This window comes from Pelmatolapia mariae, linkage group LG4 (genome assembly GCF_036321145.2).
Source record: "Pelmatolapia mariae isolate MD_Pm_ZW linkage group LG4, Pm_UMD_F_2, whole genome shotgun sequence".
Taxonomy (NCBI): Eukaryota; Metazoa; Chordata; class Actinopteri; order Cichliformes; family Cichlidae; genus Pelmatolapia; species Pelmatolapia mariae.
Window position 1 is genome coordinate 9,649,350 of NC_086230.1, and position 14,795 is coordinate 9,664,144.

The window sequence follows — 14,795 nt, forward strand, 5'->3', positions numbered from 1 at the left end:
ACCACACAAAGGTGAAAGTTCACATCTCAGTTATGCAACCGCAAGGCATCAGGCACTCAATCTCACACCAATGTGAACCAGATGTGGGGTTCCAATAGCAGTGGCAGCAGCACAACAACAGCGCTATTGTTTTAACGCAGTGACCTGGTTAAACTACGCAACCACAAGTCTGTGCCACAGAGAAAAGCAACAAAGTCGTTGGATAAGAAATGCACAGAGCTCCCAGAAGGATTTAAAGCTATAAAGGAAACAAAGATAATTGCTTTCGTTTTGATTTTTGTCTTCCAAGCCTGATATACGTACCCTTCCTGCATAGTGGATGATGCAGAAGTCAGCTTTGTCTTTGAGTTGACGTGGCTTCTGAAACTTGCTATGTGTGCCCAGCTCCTGCAGCACTTTGTCTACAAACGTCTTGTCAGTGGCCTTGGGAAACCAGCACTCCTCATCCAGCAGGGCGAGAATGCCAGGGGGGTTATTCTGAGGAGACACATTTAGTGAATAACCGTGTATTTAAAAGCAGGACACGTATACACACTGTCATACATGCACACAAGCACACTGACCGGTCTCTCGATGAGGTCGATGCAGGGCTGCAGGTCGAGGCCGAAGTCGATGAAGCTCCATTCGATGCCCTCCCTCTGGTACTCCTCTTGCTCCAGGATGAACATGGTGTGGTTGAAGAGCTGCTGCAGCTTCTCGTTGGTGTAGTTGATGCACAGCTGCTCAAATGAGTTCAGCTGGTAGGAAAGTGAATAGCAGAAGGAAATCTTTGGCATATTTTTTTTACATGTGATTTATCCTTTCGCTGGATCATCTGTCCTGTCTGTTTTTATACTCTTACAAGGGAACAAAACTACATCTGCCAGACGTCACTTTGTATGTTGTAGAAAAGCATCTGTCACTATTAAAAGCACCACGAGCACCTCAAAGATCTCAAAGCCAGCAATGTCCAGGATGCCAATGAAGGACGCCCCCTGCCGTTTGGTCCTATCCAGCGCCTTGTTGATGCGATGGACCAGCCAGCGGAACAGCCGCTCATACGTCGCCTTAGCCAAGGCTTCGACAGCAAAGTCAGCCTGAGGTAAAACAAAGAGAGCAGAAAAGTGCAGAGAGCAACATGAATTATACATGAGACACACAGACACGAGCGCAACATGAAAAAACACTGTGTTGTTGTTTTAGTCTGGAGTGTTGGAGCATGACGTCAAACAGTGGGCCACAATTAGGACAATCCATTAGCCAGCTGGTGGACCAGTTCAAACATATGGTTTGAGTTTGCAAAAACGAAGTGTACCCTTAAGCACTCTGGAAATTAACCTTTTCAGCTGCAAATAAAAAGACAAAAACAGAATACAAACATAGCTATTATAAAACATTTAGTTTATTAAGTTCTTATAAAAACAACTTAAAATTCAACTAAACTGATTACTGATTTGGATTTTTTGTAATCAGGAATATAAAACGTTTCCAGACTTTGGTTTTCAGCTCTGAGGATTTTAACAATGCTGCTCATGCAGTGAAAACTACTTGAAAAGTTTGAGATTTAAAACATTTTTAAGAAAATCTGTCATGATTTCCTGACATTCAATTAAATAATGAGAAGATTTGCTTAATTATTCTCACAGTTTTACACTAATCTCCTGGGAAGATGCAACGGCCCGCTTGGGACAAAGTGACAAAAACGTCATCAGAGGTTAAACGTGAAGCTCTGTGTTGATGTCTGCATCTTCTCCACTTTGCTGTCTGGTGTCTGGTGATCTAGCCCATACACTACAAGGCTAGAACTACAAATATATCCTCCAGGTGGACTTCCTGGTAAGCTAGTACAACCTGTCCATAGATGGCACCTTACCTGTTCTTTGGTCTGTGCCTTCTGCACATAGTCTCGCCCCACTTTGATCCTTGGGGTGAGGATAGCTCTGGTAAACTCCATAACATTCATTCCAAGCAGGTGGCAGAGCTTCTGTGCCGCTGGGAGAAGTAGGGAAAACAAACCATGCCACTTATTTATATACAACAGAAATCAAATCATAAAGAACACAGTGAAAGTTTTTTTGTTTTTTTTTTACATAAACCTGCTGTATTTAAAAGCTTTTTAAAATCAGAAACTGTGGAAAGAGTTATGTTTGTTTATTTTGACTGGATGTCGTTTACCTGTATTCTCAGGCATTGAAGCTTGATCGGTGTTTCTCTCCTTTTTAAAAACAATGTTTCCAAACTGCAGCACTGCAGAGACCACCTTCAACATGCCTGACAAAAACAGGAGGAGATAAAAACCTTACTCAGTGTCAGACAACGCCTGAGGAAAAGCAGTGTCTGAGGAACCTGGATTTCCAAAGGAATGGAGCACAGATGGAACTATAACTCACAGACGATCTCGTCATGGGAGAAACTCATGATGTGCATGGCCTCCATCGTCTCCTGGAAATTCTCCTTGTCCTGCTGGCCCGGAATGGGAATGTTACCATTTGACAGGAAACGGTAGTTGTTAAAGCCTTCGAGGAGCAGATCCGCTAAAGAAGGAAAGGAAAAAAGAGATGTTCTTTATACCGTAGAACATATTTTAACCTCCTAGGACCTGGCGTCCACATATGTAGACATCACATTTTGGGTTATTTAGACCAAAATACTCAATTTTGCTCTATAAGGACCTGATATCCACTTACGAGGACATTATACTGCCACTGTTCTATCAAAATTTTAAACGAATATCCTCATATGTGGCTCTCATTTTTCTTAAAAACAAAAATAAGGTAAAAACAAAATCTGGTAATTCTTTGTTTTTACATTAATTGGGCCCCAATATGCCCATATATCAAAGAGAAATCAAAAATGCATGCTCTGGAAGAGTTCGTGTCTTAGGAGGTTAAATTAAGGATGATGGTAAAAGCAACTTTAATTGAGTTTGGAGGGCTCTGGAGCAGTGAGTGTGTTGGGGCTGGACTTAAGGTGATTAAAAACATCTAAGTGCTCCTTTCTGAATATTAATGATCAGTGGGTATCTGCTTAATTTTGCACAATAGGCATTTGTTGGTGTTTCACTGTGTACATCTGAAATGCATCTGCAGAACTCTGCATGGAAATTCTATTGGACGGTGATCCAGGGCAGGATGATACTATCAAACATTTCATCTCTTTCCCTCATAAACACAACATTTGATGACCTCCACTCTACATTTAATGGCAAGTTTTGAAGCTTTGGTATTAGAAATTTCCGTGTTTTTCCAAGAGTACCTGCATGGGCAGAGACCATCTTCGTTAACTTCTGATACCCAGTCATTTTGTTATATAAGGAGGCCTAAAATACGACAGAAGCTCTCAGTTCAGAAAAGAGCTTCAAGGGTTACTCATAGTTGGCTTTCAAGCAGAAAAGAGTTCAAGAAGATTTTACTTGGAATTTGAAAGTTCTAACATTTGTCTCAGATGTTTTATTTTTATGACATTCACTAATATCTTGAGCTTCCTAATGCTCTTATTGCAGTATCAAGGCAGGTACAGCTTATCCTGTGTTAAGTGATTTGATTATTTATGGTGAATCTGTTGATATTAGTTTTTTAAATATTTACTGCAAGGTCCCAGTTCTGACACAATTTATGTGTCCGACTGTGGCTGTAATCTTTGTTCAGTAGGAGACAGAAGAACAAGGCGATCAGCATAAAACAAAGATTTCGTCTCTTAATCTAAGGGAGAAAAGCCAGGAACAGCACAATGATCCAGCTGAATAGCAAGTTCATTTGTATGCATATAAATATATATTAAATGAAGTCAGACTTAGACTGAAACTCTGACAAACTCCTTGTTTGTCTACAATTTTAACAGCACGCCAATTAAATCAGTTCACTCTCACTGCCCGTGCTTTGAAAGCAGTGCACAGACACTCACTTCGAAGATGCTCTCCAGCCCCTGCCAGCAGGCGATAGAAAATGTGAAAGGTCCTCTCATCTTTGGCCTGTCTAATGGCTCTTGACTTCTCCAGAAGATCTGAGAACAAAAGTTAAGTCCTGACAAGGAAATCGCAAAACTAAAATATGACTGTGGTCCCACTAATGAGGAAGCTCCTGTTTTGCCACATGCAGTTTGACTGGAAAGGTTTACCTCTTGCAATTTTTGGTAATCCTCTGTTTCCAGTGGAGGCCTATGAATAACTTGGGAAACTATCTTTAACGTTTCTTGTGTTAGAACACAGAAATTTCACCTGAAAAATTCGACTTGTGTATTTGATTTCTCACCATGAATAACAACACATAAAAATGAGGAGTAACAATAACAGTGTTGCTTCTCTATAGCTCAGTGTCCTCGTGTTTATTCTGGGAAATTACATTCTTGTGGTTAAGTCCAAGCTCTGGTGATACATACAACCTTCACTGCTCTCTTATCTCAGTGAGCATCCTCTCTTTTAGCCCTCTGCGTTGTTTTATTTTTAAACATTGATTCATGCCTTTGCTTCTTTAGTCCTTGCAAATAATAAGGATACAGGTTTCAATATTGGCCCCAACAATGTAGCCTGTGACGTCAAAGTTGATTCTGATGAACTTTCCCTGCAAGAAACAAAACACTGTTAAGAGAAATTAAGACATTTGTTGAACTTCGCAGATAATCACGAAGCCTGTGATGCATGAGTGTTTATACGTTATTATGTATATGTGTATTTGCAGCTGTCCTCTATTTATTTTTTCTCCCTCTGGGCACAGCTGCGTTTTAAGTACCACCTTGTAGGTCCTTGCAGATGACAGAAATGTGGTGAAGAACAAAATGTCTATATTAGGAAATACCAGGTTGACAGGTCAGAAAGAATCTCAGGCATGTGTGCGGTTTCCTGACAGTGATTGTGAGCAAGCGTGCATGAATATTTGTGCCCATCTGTCTCCTGGTATTCACTGCTCTGCATCCCAGACAGAGGGTGATTCACGAGGACCCAGGCTCCATGGTGGTTAATCTTGACCACATGGTTTACTTAGTCACAAAAAAATGTTAAATGTTTAGAGTGAGAATTGTTGCGATTACTGTAACTCATCTCAACATGATCTGAAATAAGCGAATATTAGAAGCATGACATCAGTCCACTTACGAAACAACATTTTTATTTTATAAAATCTTCCAAAGTTGCATTAGAAAAATGTATTAAACAGTTTTGTGAGTTGGATTAGAAGACCGAGACTGCTCTCATCTAGATGGGGGAATATGAAGAAAACTTTGCAGTACTCTGCAAAGGTAACAATATTCCACTCACCATGCCCATCAAAATCTCACAAAAACCTCATTCAGAAATGCACCCCTCCCATTTAACCTGACAGAGCCTGAACATGTGTGAATGTGCTCTTTGGTAAATTTTCTGAACAATCTTACTTGGATCTAGTAATGTTTACATATTGCTTTCAATACAGTAGTGTAAAGTGTAAAGTCTGTAAAGTCACTGGACCTTTATATACTGTCAAACTGAGATACAGTATTGTGCAAAAGTCTTAAGCCAGAATGTGTAAAATTCTAGCAATATGGAGAGTCAGTTTTGGCATGACTACATTTATTCTTCAACGCAACCTCAACTCTCTTAGGCAGCATCTTTGTCATTTCTATTGCCGTAATTTACTCCTGAAGTTTCAGGAACAGTTCTGCAGGCTTCTTGACTGACATTTAAAGCTCTTGTTGACTAATACAGTTACATTTTGTCTTTTTCTATCCAAGTATGCTTTTATTGCATTGGCAGTGTGTTTGGGATTATTGTCATGCTGAAAAATAAAGCCAGTGCCAATGCCACTTTCCAGACGGTACTGCATGGTGAAACAAAATCCCCAAACCACAACAGAGCCTCCACTGTGCTTTACAGATGGCTACAGACACTCACTGTTGTACTTCTCCCTTCACCTCCTCTGTACATGCTGATGGCATTTTTAACCAAAAGTTGCTGTTAGTATCAAAGTGCCTAAAGATATAATTTGAAATTGTGCAGACTCAACATTGGCTCATCCCACGTGGAGTTAGGTGACTCTTTTATGCTTGAATGATTTACAGGTGAGTGTTAAGTAGCTCAGCAAACAAAAACATTCCTGAAATGGTCAGGTACAAGGACTGGACTGAAGCCAATGTCAAAAGAAAAACTCTGAAAGACCGTTAGAAAGCCTGGAGAACTATTGCTTGAGACCACTTTAAAAATGCTTCGTTGAAGCAAAATAAAAATAAATGACTCAATATGTTTGCAAAGTGCTGTAACTGATTGAATGGGTACTGTGGCTTGTTCTGACAATCCTGCAGAAATGTTTAAATGACGTCTTGAGGAACATTCATGTAAGAATGACTGAGAGTATGTCGGAAAGACCAGAAATGGTTAGTTTTACCCCCAAATAAGAGCAATTTATCTCAGGGGAAAAAAAAAGAAGATTCAAATGTTTGATGTTTTTGCATAAAACATTTTGAATAGATTCTGTAACTAAATATATGTCAAACCTAGAGTGGGATCAAGCATTGCACGCTAAAGCTGTTTAACACGAAGACACAATGTTTTTACAACCTCATAACAGACTCGATGTTTTTCCCTTCTGGATATCTGTTCATGCTCATGTGTTTAAATCTGGAAAATGATCATTTAAACAAGAAATGTGAACTCACAAAGCGAGATGAGTTGTCATTTTTCACTGTCTTGGCATTGCCAAAAGATTCAAGGATGGGGTTGGCTTGCAGGAGCTGGCGTTCCAACTCACCCTGTGGAGAAAGAAAGGGAGGTAAGCCAACTAGCTGTCAAACGTGTGCATTATGCAACTGAATATTTTCTTGTTATCGCTATTTTTTGTGTCTTCCAAAATATCCACAAATTGGGAAGGCAAAAATAAATCTTCTCGAAAAGCAGAGAGAGGAAATGTAGCCAAGTCAATGTGCTAAACCAGTCTTTCAGACAACCAGCTCTTTACCATGACTCTGCTGGCTTTACTTTAGTCAATTGCAGTACAATGTGAATTTTCTCTGGGGAACTCGAAAGGATTTTAGGGGGCCAAGACAACCAAACGGTTTTAGAGAACTTGTGAAACCACAAAGGCACTACAGAGACGGTGTTTCGCCACATATCCCAAAGTGAGTGATTAGCTTGGGTTGATGAGCGAGATGCTTCCTCTGGCCTTCGCATTCCTCTCGTTTTTATAATATACCCTGTAACGTATGTCCGAAAAGTCTGCCAACACTGTGATAATGATGGCTTCCTCTCAGTTTTGGAAAGAGACATTCCTATGAAACCTTCTACTCCCGGAGAAATGAGATAACCTCCTATATCCAGGGCATGACAGCCCAAAAATAGTCTCTACTGCAAATCAGAGAGTGGTTAAAATCTACTGAGGATATTCCTCTGGACTTTGATTACTCATGGGGAACAGATTAAGTTATGCCTTAACTCTAACTTGCTGCCAAGCTGGCTCTTGTTGTAAGCTGGTCAGTAATGACCATTAAAGGAAATATGGGTCCACCTGTAGACATCTTTGTTCTTAAACTGAAGTTATTATGCTTATTTCAAGAGCCATAATTTCATTCTTGGACTCTACTAGAGTAGCTTTTCTGTTTTACTTTGTCTACCAAACATGATTTCTAGCAAACCACATTCGCTAAATTCAGCAGACATCCAACCTGGCCTCCCTCCCCTTTCCATGAGGTCTTGGAACGACATGGATTTTTCCCAGCCAATCAGCAATCAGGCTATGTTACAGATCGTGACTTTAAGGCATCTAAGAACCCAGCCTAAACCATAACCTCATGGTAAGTGCACTGAAGTTGATTTTTGACATAAAAATGAAAAGTTTTGGAAAAAAAAAAAATCACAAAAAAGAAGTTAAAAAGAACCTCAAACTCATATCTTACAATTAATTAATAAAATTTAGAATTTTCAACTAATTAAATTTATAATTCAATTAATTTTTGACCAATTATTTCAAATAATTTAATTGAATTTTTAATGAAGCCAAATGGGTGGGGCTTCTGGGCTCACATCTAGAGCCGTGTGCCTGAGATGACCAAATTAGGGACATCCCAGCTCCATGACATCATACAGAGCCTGGTGTTTGAAAAAAGTGAATAAAACCAAGAGCAGTCAGACGCCTGAGCCTTTGGCTCATAGCCATTACTTATACAATTGCTGACCTCATTAGAAACTATGACCATTCACCACTCGAGCAATCTACTGAAAACAAGGACAAGCACAATAGCTCTACTTGAAATAGAAAAATGAAACCGACGCAAAGAGAGACAACAGGGAGCCAGCAGCTTACTGTTTAAAGGCGGATACCACATAACTTTAACAGGCACGGCTTGACTCATGACCCATGTCCACTTGCCGCATGTCTCTCCTCATTTCCTGTCTGCATCTTAGCGACATTACCTAATTTAAACAAAATGCCCCACAAATATATTTCAAAGACAAAGAGGTAATAGTACTTTATCTTATAGCACGGATGGAGGAAGGAAAGAGTAAAACAGAACAAATAAGGTAAATCAAAAAAGATCTGAGCTGGTGACTGAACAAGAGGAACCTGATCCTCTATCCTCTATTCCACAAAAAGCAGTCTCAGTGTTGCAAAAATTATGAGCAGAATGAGACAAATAAGTCAAAATGTGAAAAAAAAGCATTTCTAGGGGACCATCTTTAAAGCTTGTCGTTCCATATGATACCAAAAGGGAGAAAAAAGGTTTCTGAACAAAAATACTGAGCTCGAGTAGAGTTAATACTAAAGTTTAAACCCTCTGAGCAGACATATGGGCGACACATGGAAATATAATATGTGCAAAAATATACAAATATCATGAACTGCTTGAATCTTCATATGCAGCTTCAGTATGCGTGTGCAGTCTGCTACATATGTCTGCCTAATGAGCTGTCTGGAACTGTTCTCCATTCAAGTATCCTGACAGGCATGAGGTTCACTGAGAAAAGCTGGGAGTAACTGATTCCAACCAGTGCATACATCCGTCTACAAATGGCATTTCCATTCATATTTCTTACAGAGAGAATTCATATAGTCTCCTCCCTTCAGGTCTGCTTTACCTCTTCACCACCTCCATCTTCACTCCCCTTACAGTCTCCTCTCCTGCTTCATATCTTTGCTCCCCCTCAATCCCTGGCTCTACATTCCTGCGCTCAGAGGCCACTCTAATGCAACGCAGCGGTAAAGCGGCATTAAGGAGGTAAGCGTGGATGGTGTACACTGGCAAGGGAGCGCTGAGGCACTTAGTTACAGCTACTCACTCTCAGCTACTGAAAGTATATTAAACAGGCATTTACTCAGATTGCGTTTGCACAAGCGGGTTATTGGACTTCTACGAGGGCCTCTTTTTCTACAGTTATTAGATTTTCTGAAGACAAAGAAACATCAGGTATTGGTTTATGGGGAAAGATAAATAGCTACCAAATAAATCAAGCAGAGACAAGGAGAGCCAGAAAATAGTTTTGGAGAAACCACAACAAACAGAAGATGGAATCTGGGAGTTTTCTGTACTTTTCAAACTTATCTGTGGCTTAATATTTGAAAATCCATGTGAGGCTGTAACAATCACAACAGTGATCATGCTCTTTAAACTACAAACATGCATCAAGGAACGAACGAAAGGAAAACATGCAGAAATATATATGCAACATTTACACATTGATATTTGAAATAAAAACATTTGCTTTGACAAAATATGAAACACGAAGTTTGAGGAGAGATGTTTAGTGTGGCCGTCATCTGATTTTCACACCGCTCTTTGTGAATAAGAACACAAAACTGTGCCAGAAAGGGTTCATTTAAGCTCCTGTAGCGCTCAATGAACAGCTTTAACAACAGGTATTTGACTGACAGATGTTTCTAATAAGACCTCTCAGTTTTCCTCAGTTCTAATAAACCCAAACCAACTGATAAAACAAAGTGTTTAATATCGTGAGCCTGCACGCCGAAGGACAGATTCACTTGGTTTCAAATAATCATGTGAAAACACCGAGCCAGCACAAACAAATACCTCATAAAGAAAGAAGCTTAGATTAGTCCGTCATCATCATTACAGAAGTAGCAGAGATTTAGAGAGAAGGGCATGCAAATACACACAAACATAGACAAAACGGACGGCACACTGTTTTTGGAAAAAGCTGGAGATACACTTGCCTGTAGTTTGAATGCTTTGGGAGAATCGGGCTGTTTGTTATGGATAAACAAATGCAATTGTTAAAACCTGAAGCTCTTATGTCAGACAAAAGCCATGAGAAAGAGAACACCAGTGCAAACTTAGACCAACGCTCCAGCAAGAGCAACATATTTTAGGTTAACTTTTACTGAGGTAGGCACTTTAGGATTAAGTAGAAAACAACAGCATTAAAAAAGTTTACTTTATAGCTGAGCGCTAAGCTAGTTTCATGTCTCCTGAAGCTAGCTTAGCTTCTTGAACAAGAAAACAGTTAGCTTAGCATTGGCTAAAGCTAAAATAAATGGCTAGTCACACTAGAGTAAAAACAGGATAGCAATCTGTGTTGATAACTGCATTAATTTTTTTTCACGTTCGACAACTGAATGCAAGAAGATATGGCAACCAAAGCTGACTGCTAGGTGACTGCATTTGTCGTCTAGAGCAGCGGTCCCCAACCCCCGGGCCTCGGACTGGTACCGGTCCGTGAGTCGTTTGGTACCGGGCCACGAGAGTTGAGGCTCAGGTGTGAAATGTATGGTTTTCAGCGTTATTTTGTTATCGTTTTTATCGTTAACTCGGTTTTCCTGGGTCTTTTCACGTGTGTTATGAATAAATCTTCTTTTTTTCGGTACCGGTACTAGTTTTATTTTGTTGTATTTATCCGCGACACCTTAAAGGCCGGTCCATGAAAATATTGTCGGGCATAAACTGGTCCGTGGCGCAAAAAAGGTTGGGGACCGCTGGTCTAGTGGGAGGCAACATGTCTCCGACACGTTACAATCAATCTGAGTCAGTCGGTTGCAGAAACTGCAACTTGCTTCTTTGCTTTAGAGGCCTACACTTAGCTGGTTGGAAACTGGTTGTACTCCAACAGAAAAGAAAGGTTGTTGAGTATGTTCGTCATTTTGCAATTCAAGCACCATCCTGCAGCAACTATGTCACTATTTGTGGAGGAATTTCTGAGATTCACATCTATAACGTTGTGCCCGGATTCTGAATGCAAGTAGCGTGAATTTCTGTGTATGTACACTACCGCTTAATTTTTTGCCAATTTACCACTGACTGTTAATTACTGTGTATTATCACAAACAGATTTCCTGTAATTGCTAAATACACCCAGTTAACATAAACTGATGGCAGGGTGCTTTATTGCTGTCTTGATCCACCAAAGTAACTTTTTATACAGCAACTGACTGTATATGTTCACACACCCCAGTGCCCTACATTGAAGCAACCATTTCAAAGGCAGTGAGATCACAAATTTCATTGCACCCACACAATTACTTTGGTGCCGCGGTCTCCACTGTTTTCTCTAGTGTGACTGTACCTCACAAATGAACTACTCAGGTGTGTTAATCCACGCAGAAACCACAATATAATGACTTTTCACCTTTTTATGGAGCATTACATGCTAGACTATCATTTGCCTCTGAGTAGAAACCAGCAGAGGTTCATGCAGGTTGGTGGTAACAGCCAAGAAAAGTGTTACACATAAATAACTCAATTACACTTTAGGTTTTGCATGGATTAAACAAATGAGAGTCAGGCTGTTGCTGTTTCCTGATTTGTGCCAAGCTAAACTAATGGGTTGTAAGATAAAATCACTGTATGACAGAAATCAACCTTCTCAAGCTTTCTGACATTTTTTAAAACACAGCAATAATACTGAGAGATAATTCACACAGTGATAAAGCCAGCCAGTTTTTCAATGAAATATGAATTTTAGAGGAGAGGGGACCATGTTTAGTGTAGGAGAAACGTAGGCAGTACGGCTCTCACAGGAATGCTGTGATCTTTGCGTCCTTTGTGTGAGGAGGCAACGTGGGCCAGGTACTGGATGACCTTCTTCGTGTTCTCTGTCTTGCCAGCGCCTGATTCACCTCTGAAAAGAAAGAGTAAAGACAAATACACATGAATAGAGTGAGAAAATGTGAGCCAATACATGACAAGGGAGAGAAACAAACAGGTTTTGTTTCTGACCTGAATTACAAGGTTTCCCTTGTGAAGCACAGCCACATAACAGGAAATATTATGTATGAGTTGTCCACAGTTTACCAAGGTACAGAAAAAACAACCCTAAAACCTTAACCAAAATAACTTTCATTCATTGTTATTGTGGTTAAGAGTGATTTGATGAACTCCAAGGACACAATTAATAGAAACAAAAACAAAAAAAAAAACAGAGAGCGACTAAACATCAGGCTATCTTGTTGTTTTTGTAAAAATCAATCCATTTGTTTGTCAGTCTGTTTCGCTAGAGAACCCTGTGGTTTGGAGAGCCAGGCTCCAAAGTTTCCAGACCCCGCTTTTGGGCTGTCCTTAATGATAGCTGTGTTCAGGCACGGCCATCCGCAACTCCCACAGTCGGGTCCTGGAGCCCAGAAAACCAGGGCCAGCAGTGAAAAGAAGCCAGTGACACTACATCCATCTACATACCAGTGGCTTTAGTCTAACTCACTATTAGCTGTGCACTGCAGTTTTAGCTGCAACACTAGAACTGCACGGGCGAGTCCTCGAGTGCAGTGTACGAACATAGGAATATAGGTCAAACAGGTACTCATCCAAGTGTGGTTTGATGTCTTCATTGTTTTACTATGAAGACATGAATCCTCTTTGAATAAGTCTCCAAGAAATCATTCATTGGTTTTCTCGTATATTCTCTCTTTCGCCAAGCATGTGGTTTAAAGGACCTTTGACTTTGGGAACTATTTTTATGTCTAGCCTCTCATTTTCTCACAGATCTCAGTGCTAGAGAGTCGAACTAGATTCTGAAAACTTAAACGAGAGATTCTTCAAGGTCTCAGTCTTCCTGGATATTCCCTCTCCTGTCCTATGATATGTACCATATGGACATTTTGTAACACAGTGGCTTTTGAATAGGCGCTACCTAAAGATGAATCCAATTAAAAGAACATTTCTGTGGTTTGTTTTCATGCAGTTAGACCCTACTTTTACAGTCAACTCCAGTGACTGGAAAACATCATACATAGTTAATGCATGGTTTCTTGCCACATTTGACCATTTATACAACACTATGCATCATTACATACCAGACGCTGACTGCTCACACAAGACCTGGATCTCCAAATGTTATTCTAAACTATGCACTATATAATTCTGTGCTATTCACTGTTATGCTTAATGGCATGGTGGCCTTTCAACTGGATCAAAGTGATCTATATTACAACAGAGCTGCATAAATGTAGGTCATAAGCAACCTTTTTCATCTGTGTTTCTTCAGGAGTAATTTTCCTTAGAGCAGGATGGGGAGGAGATGTTTCTCTAAACTGGCTGACCATCTAAACCACAGGTGTCGAACTCCAGGCCTCGAGGGCCGATGTCCTGCAGGTTTTGGATGTGCCTTGATCCAACACAGCTGATTTAAATGGCTACAATACCTCCTCAACATGTCTTGAAGTTCTCCAGAAGCCTGGTAATGAACTGATCATTTGATTCAGGTGTGTTGACCCAGGGTGATATCTAAAACCTGCAGGACACCGGCCCTCGAGGCCTGGAGTTCGACACCTCTGATAAACTGTGGGGCTAAACTCTTAAAAGGGCGCCTTTTCACCAACAGGGGGTGCAGCTTTCCGAATTTAGGGCATATTATGAAACTGCTTCTCATCTGTTCATTGGCAGCATCAAACCCCAAGAAAGACAGTGGCACTTAATTACCCTCTGCCAAAGAAGATGAAGGCCGGCCACCAAACCACACTCATAACTCCCTCGGTATTGGGTAGAGCCGCTGTAAAAGCCCAGCATCCGCAAAAAGCTATTTGAAACCAACTTTTAAATAGAACATGGCAGGATAAAGGGAGCTGGCCAAATGACTCAGGATGAGAGGAACATAAAAAGACATGGGAAAAAAAATACTAGAAATAATCCTCGTAAAGTACTCATAACTGTAAAAGATACTTATATTTAAAGGCATTTCAAGGACAAGCGGTCTTTATATAGTGTAACTCTATTAAGGTGAAGCGATATAATCCTTGTCTTGAGACAGTTTCATTTTCCAGTCCATCAAGCTGGTTGATCTCTAGAACCACCTTAAACACCAGTTCAATCATCTGCCCTAAGAAAGAAATTAAGACACAAGTAGAAAAGAGAAGTTAAGAGTTGCAGTACTCACGTGCAAAGAATTGATTGGTCCTCACGATCTGTTTAGAGAAAACAGAAAAAGAAAGAAAGCATCTCTTTATACTGCCTTTTGTTTAGTCATTCATTTTGACTTACAGAGATAGCATTCAATGGCTAAGCTGTCACATGCAATGGAACATAAGAGTTTAATAGTTTTCACCAGGCTAATACTGGAGCTATCCTGACTGCGAGTACATACACGTACATAAACACAGCTTGCATTTTCCTGAGAATTTCCTGAGAATAACAGGACACACATACTGCTCCGTGAACACTGAAGTTTATAAAGGAGGTGTGTTAGGAATGCATTTGTCACCACAGACAGCAGGGAACTGACATGCTTATCATCAAACAGAAACTCTGGGCTAATTTAGAGACTTAAAAATATGTTTGAAGACACGACATGTTTGGTAATATGGCAGGTTTAATCTTCCAGATGACCAGGCAGCAAATCCAGACTTTTTAAATATGATCTTGTGAAGAGATTTAAAATTTTTAAGAGATGTTAACTAACACTAACAATTAACCCT

The 14,795-nt window shown here is 40.1% G+C and overlaps 1 protein-coding gene across 2 annotated transcripts in view; it reads right to left on the reverse strand.

Annotated features, from left to right (window-relative positions):
• LOC134625947 (myosin-10) overlaps window positions 1–14,795 on the reverse strand; it is a 62,567-nt gene that overhangs the window by 15,633 nt on the left and 32,139 nt on the right. Inside the window, exons 4-15 of one of the 2 annotated variants that reach the window (XM_063471354.1) lie at window positions 14,258–14,285; window positions 11,908–12,010; window positions 10,110–10,139; window positions 6,604–6,696; window positions 4,475–4,538; window positions 3,883–3,981; window positions 2,370–2,513; window positions 2,155–2,250; window positions 1,853–1,971; window positions 924–1,076; window positions 564–737; window positions 304–477 (exon numbers count right to left, since the gene is read on the reverse strand). In XM_063471354.1, the coding sequence (XP_063327424.1) occupies window positions 304–477; window positions 564–737; window positions 924–1,076; window positions 1,853–1,971; window positions 2,155–2,250; window positions 2,370–2,513; window positions 3,883–3,981; window positions 4,475–4,538; window positions 6,604–6,696; window positions 10,110–10,139; window positions 11,908–12,010; window positions 14,258–14,285 (1,277 nt within the window). The remainder of the gene's footprint in view (window positions 1–303; window positions 478–563; window positions 738–923; window positions 1,077–1,852; window positions 1,972–2,154; window positions 2,251–2,369; window positions 2,514–3,882; window positions 3,982–4,474; window positions 4,539–6,603; window positions 6,697–10,109; window positions 10,140–11,907; window positions 12,011–14,257; window positions 14,286–14,795) is intronic. The other variant, XM_063471356.1, reaches the window with a different exon arrangement.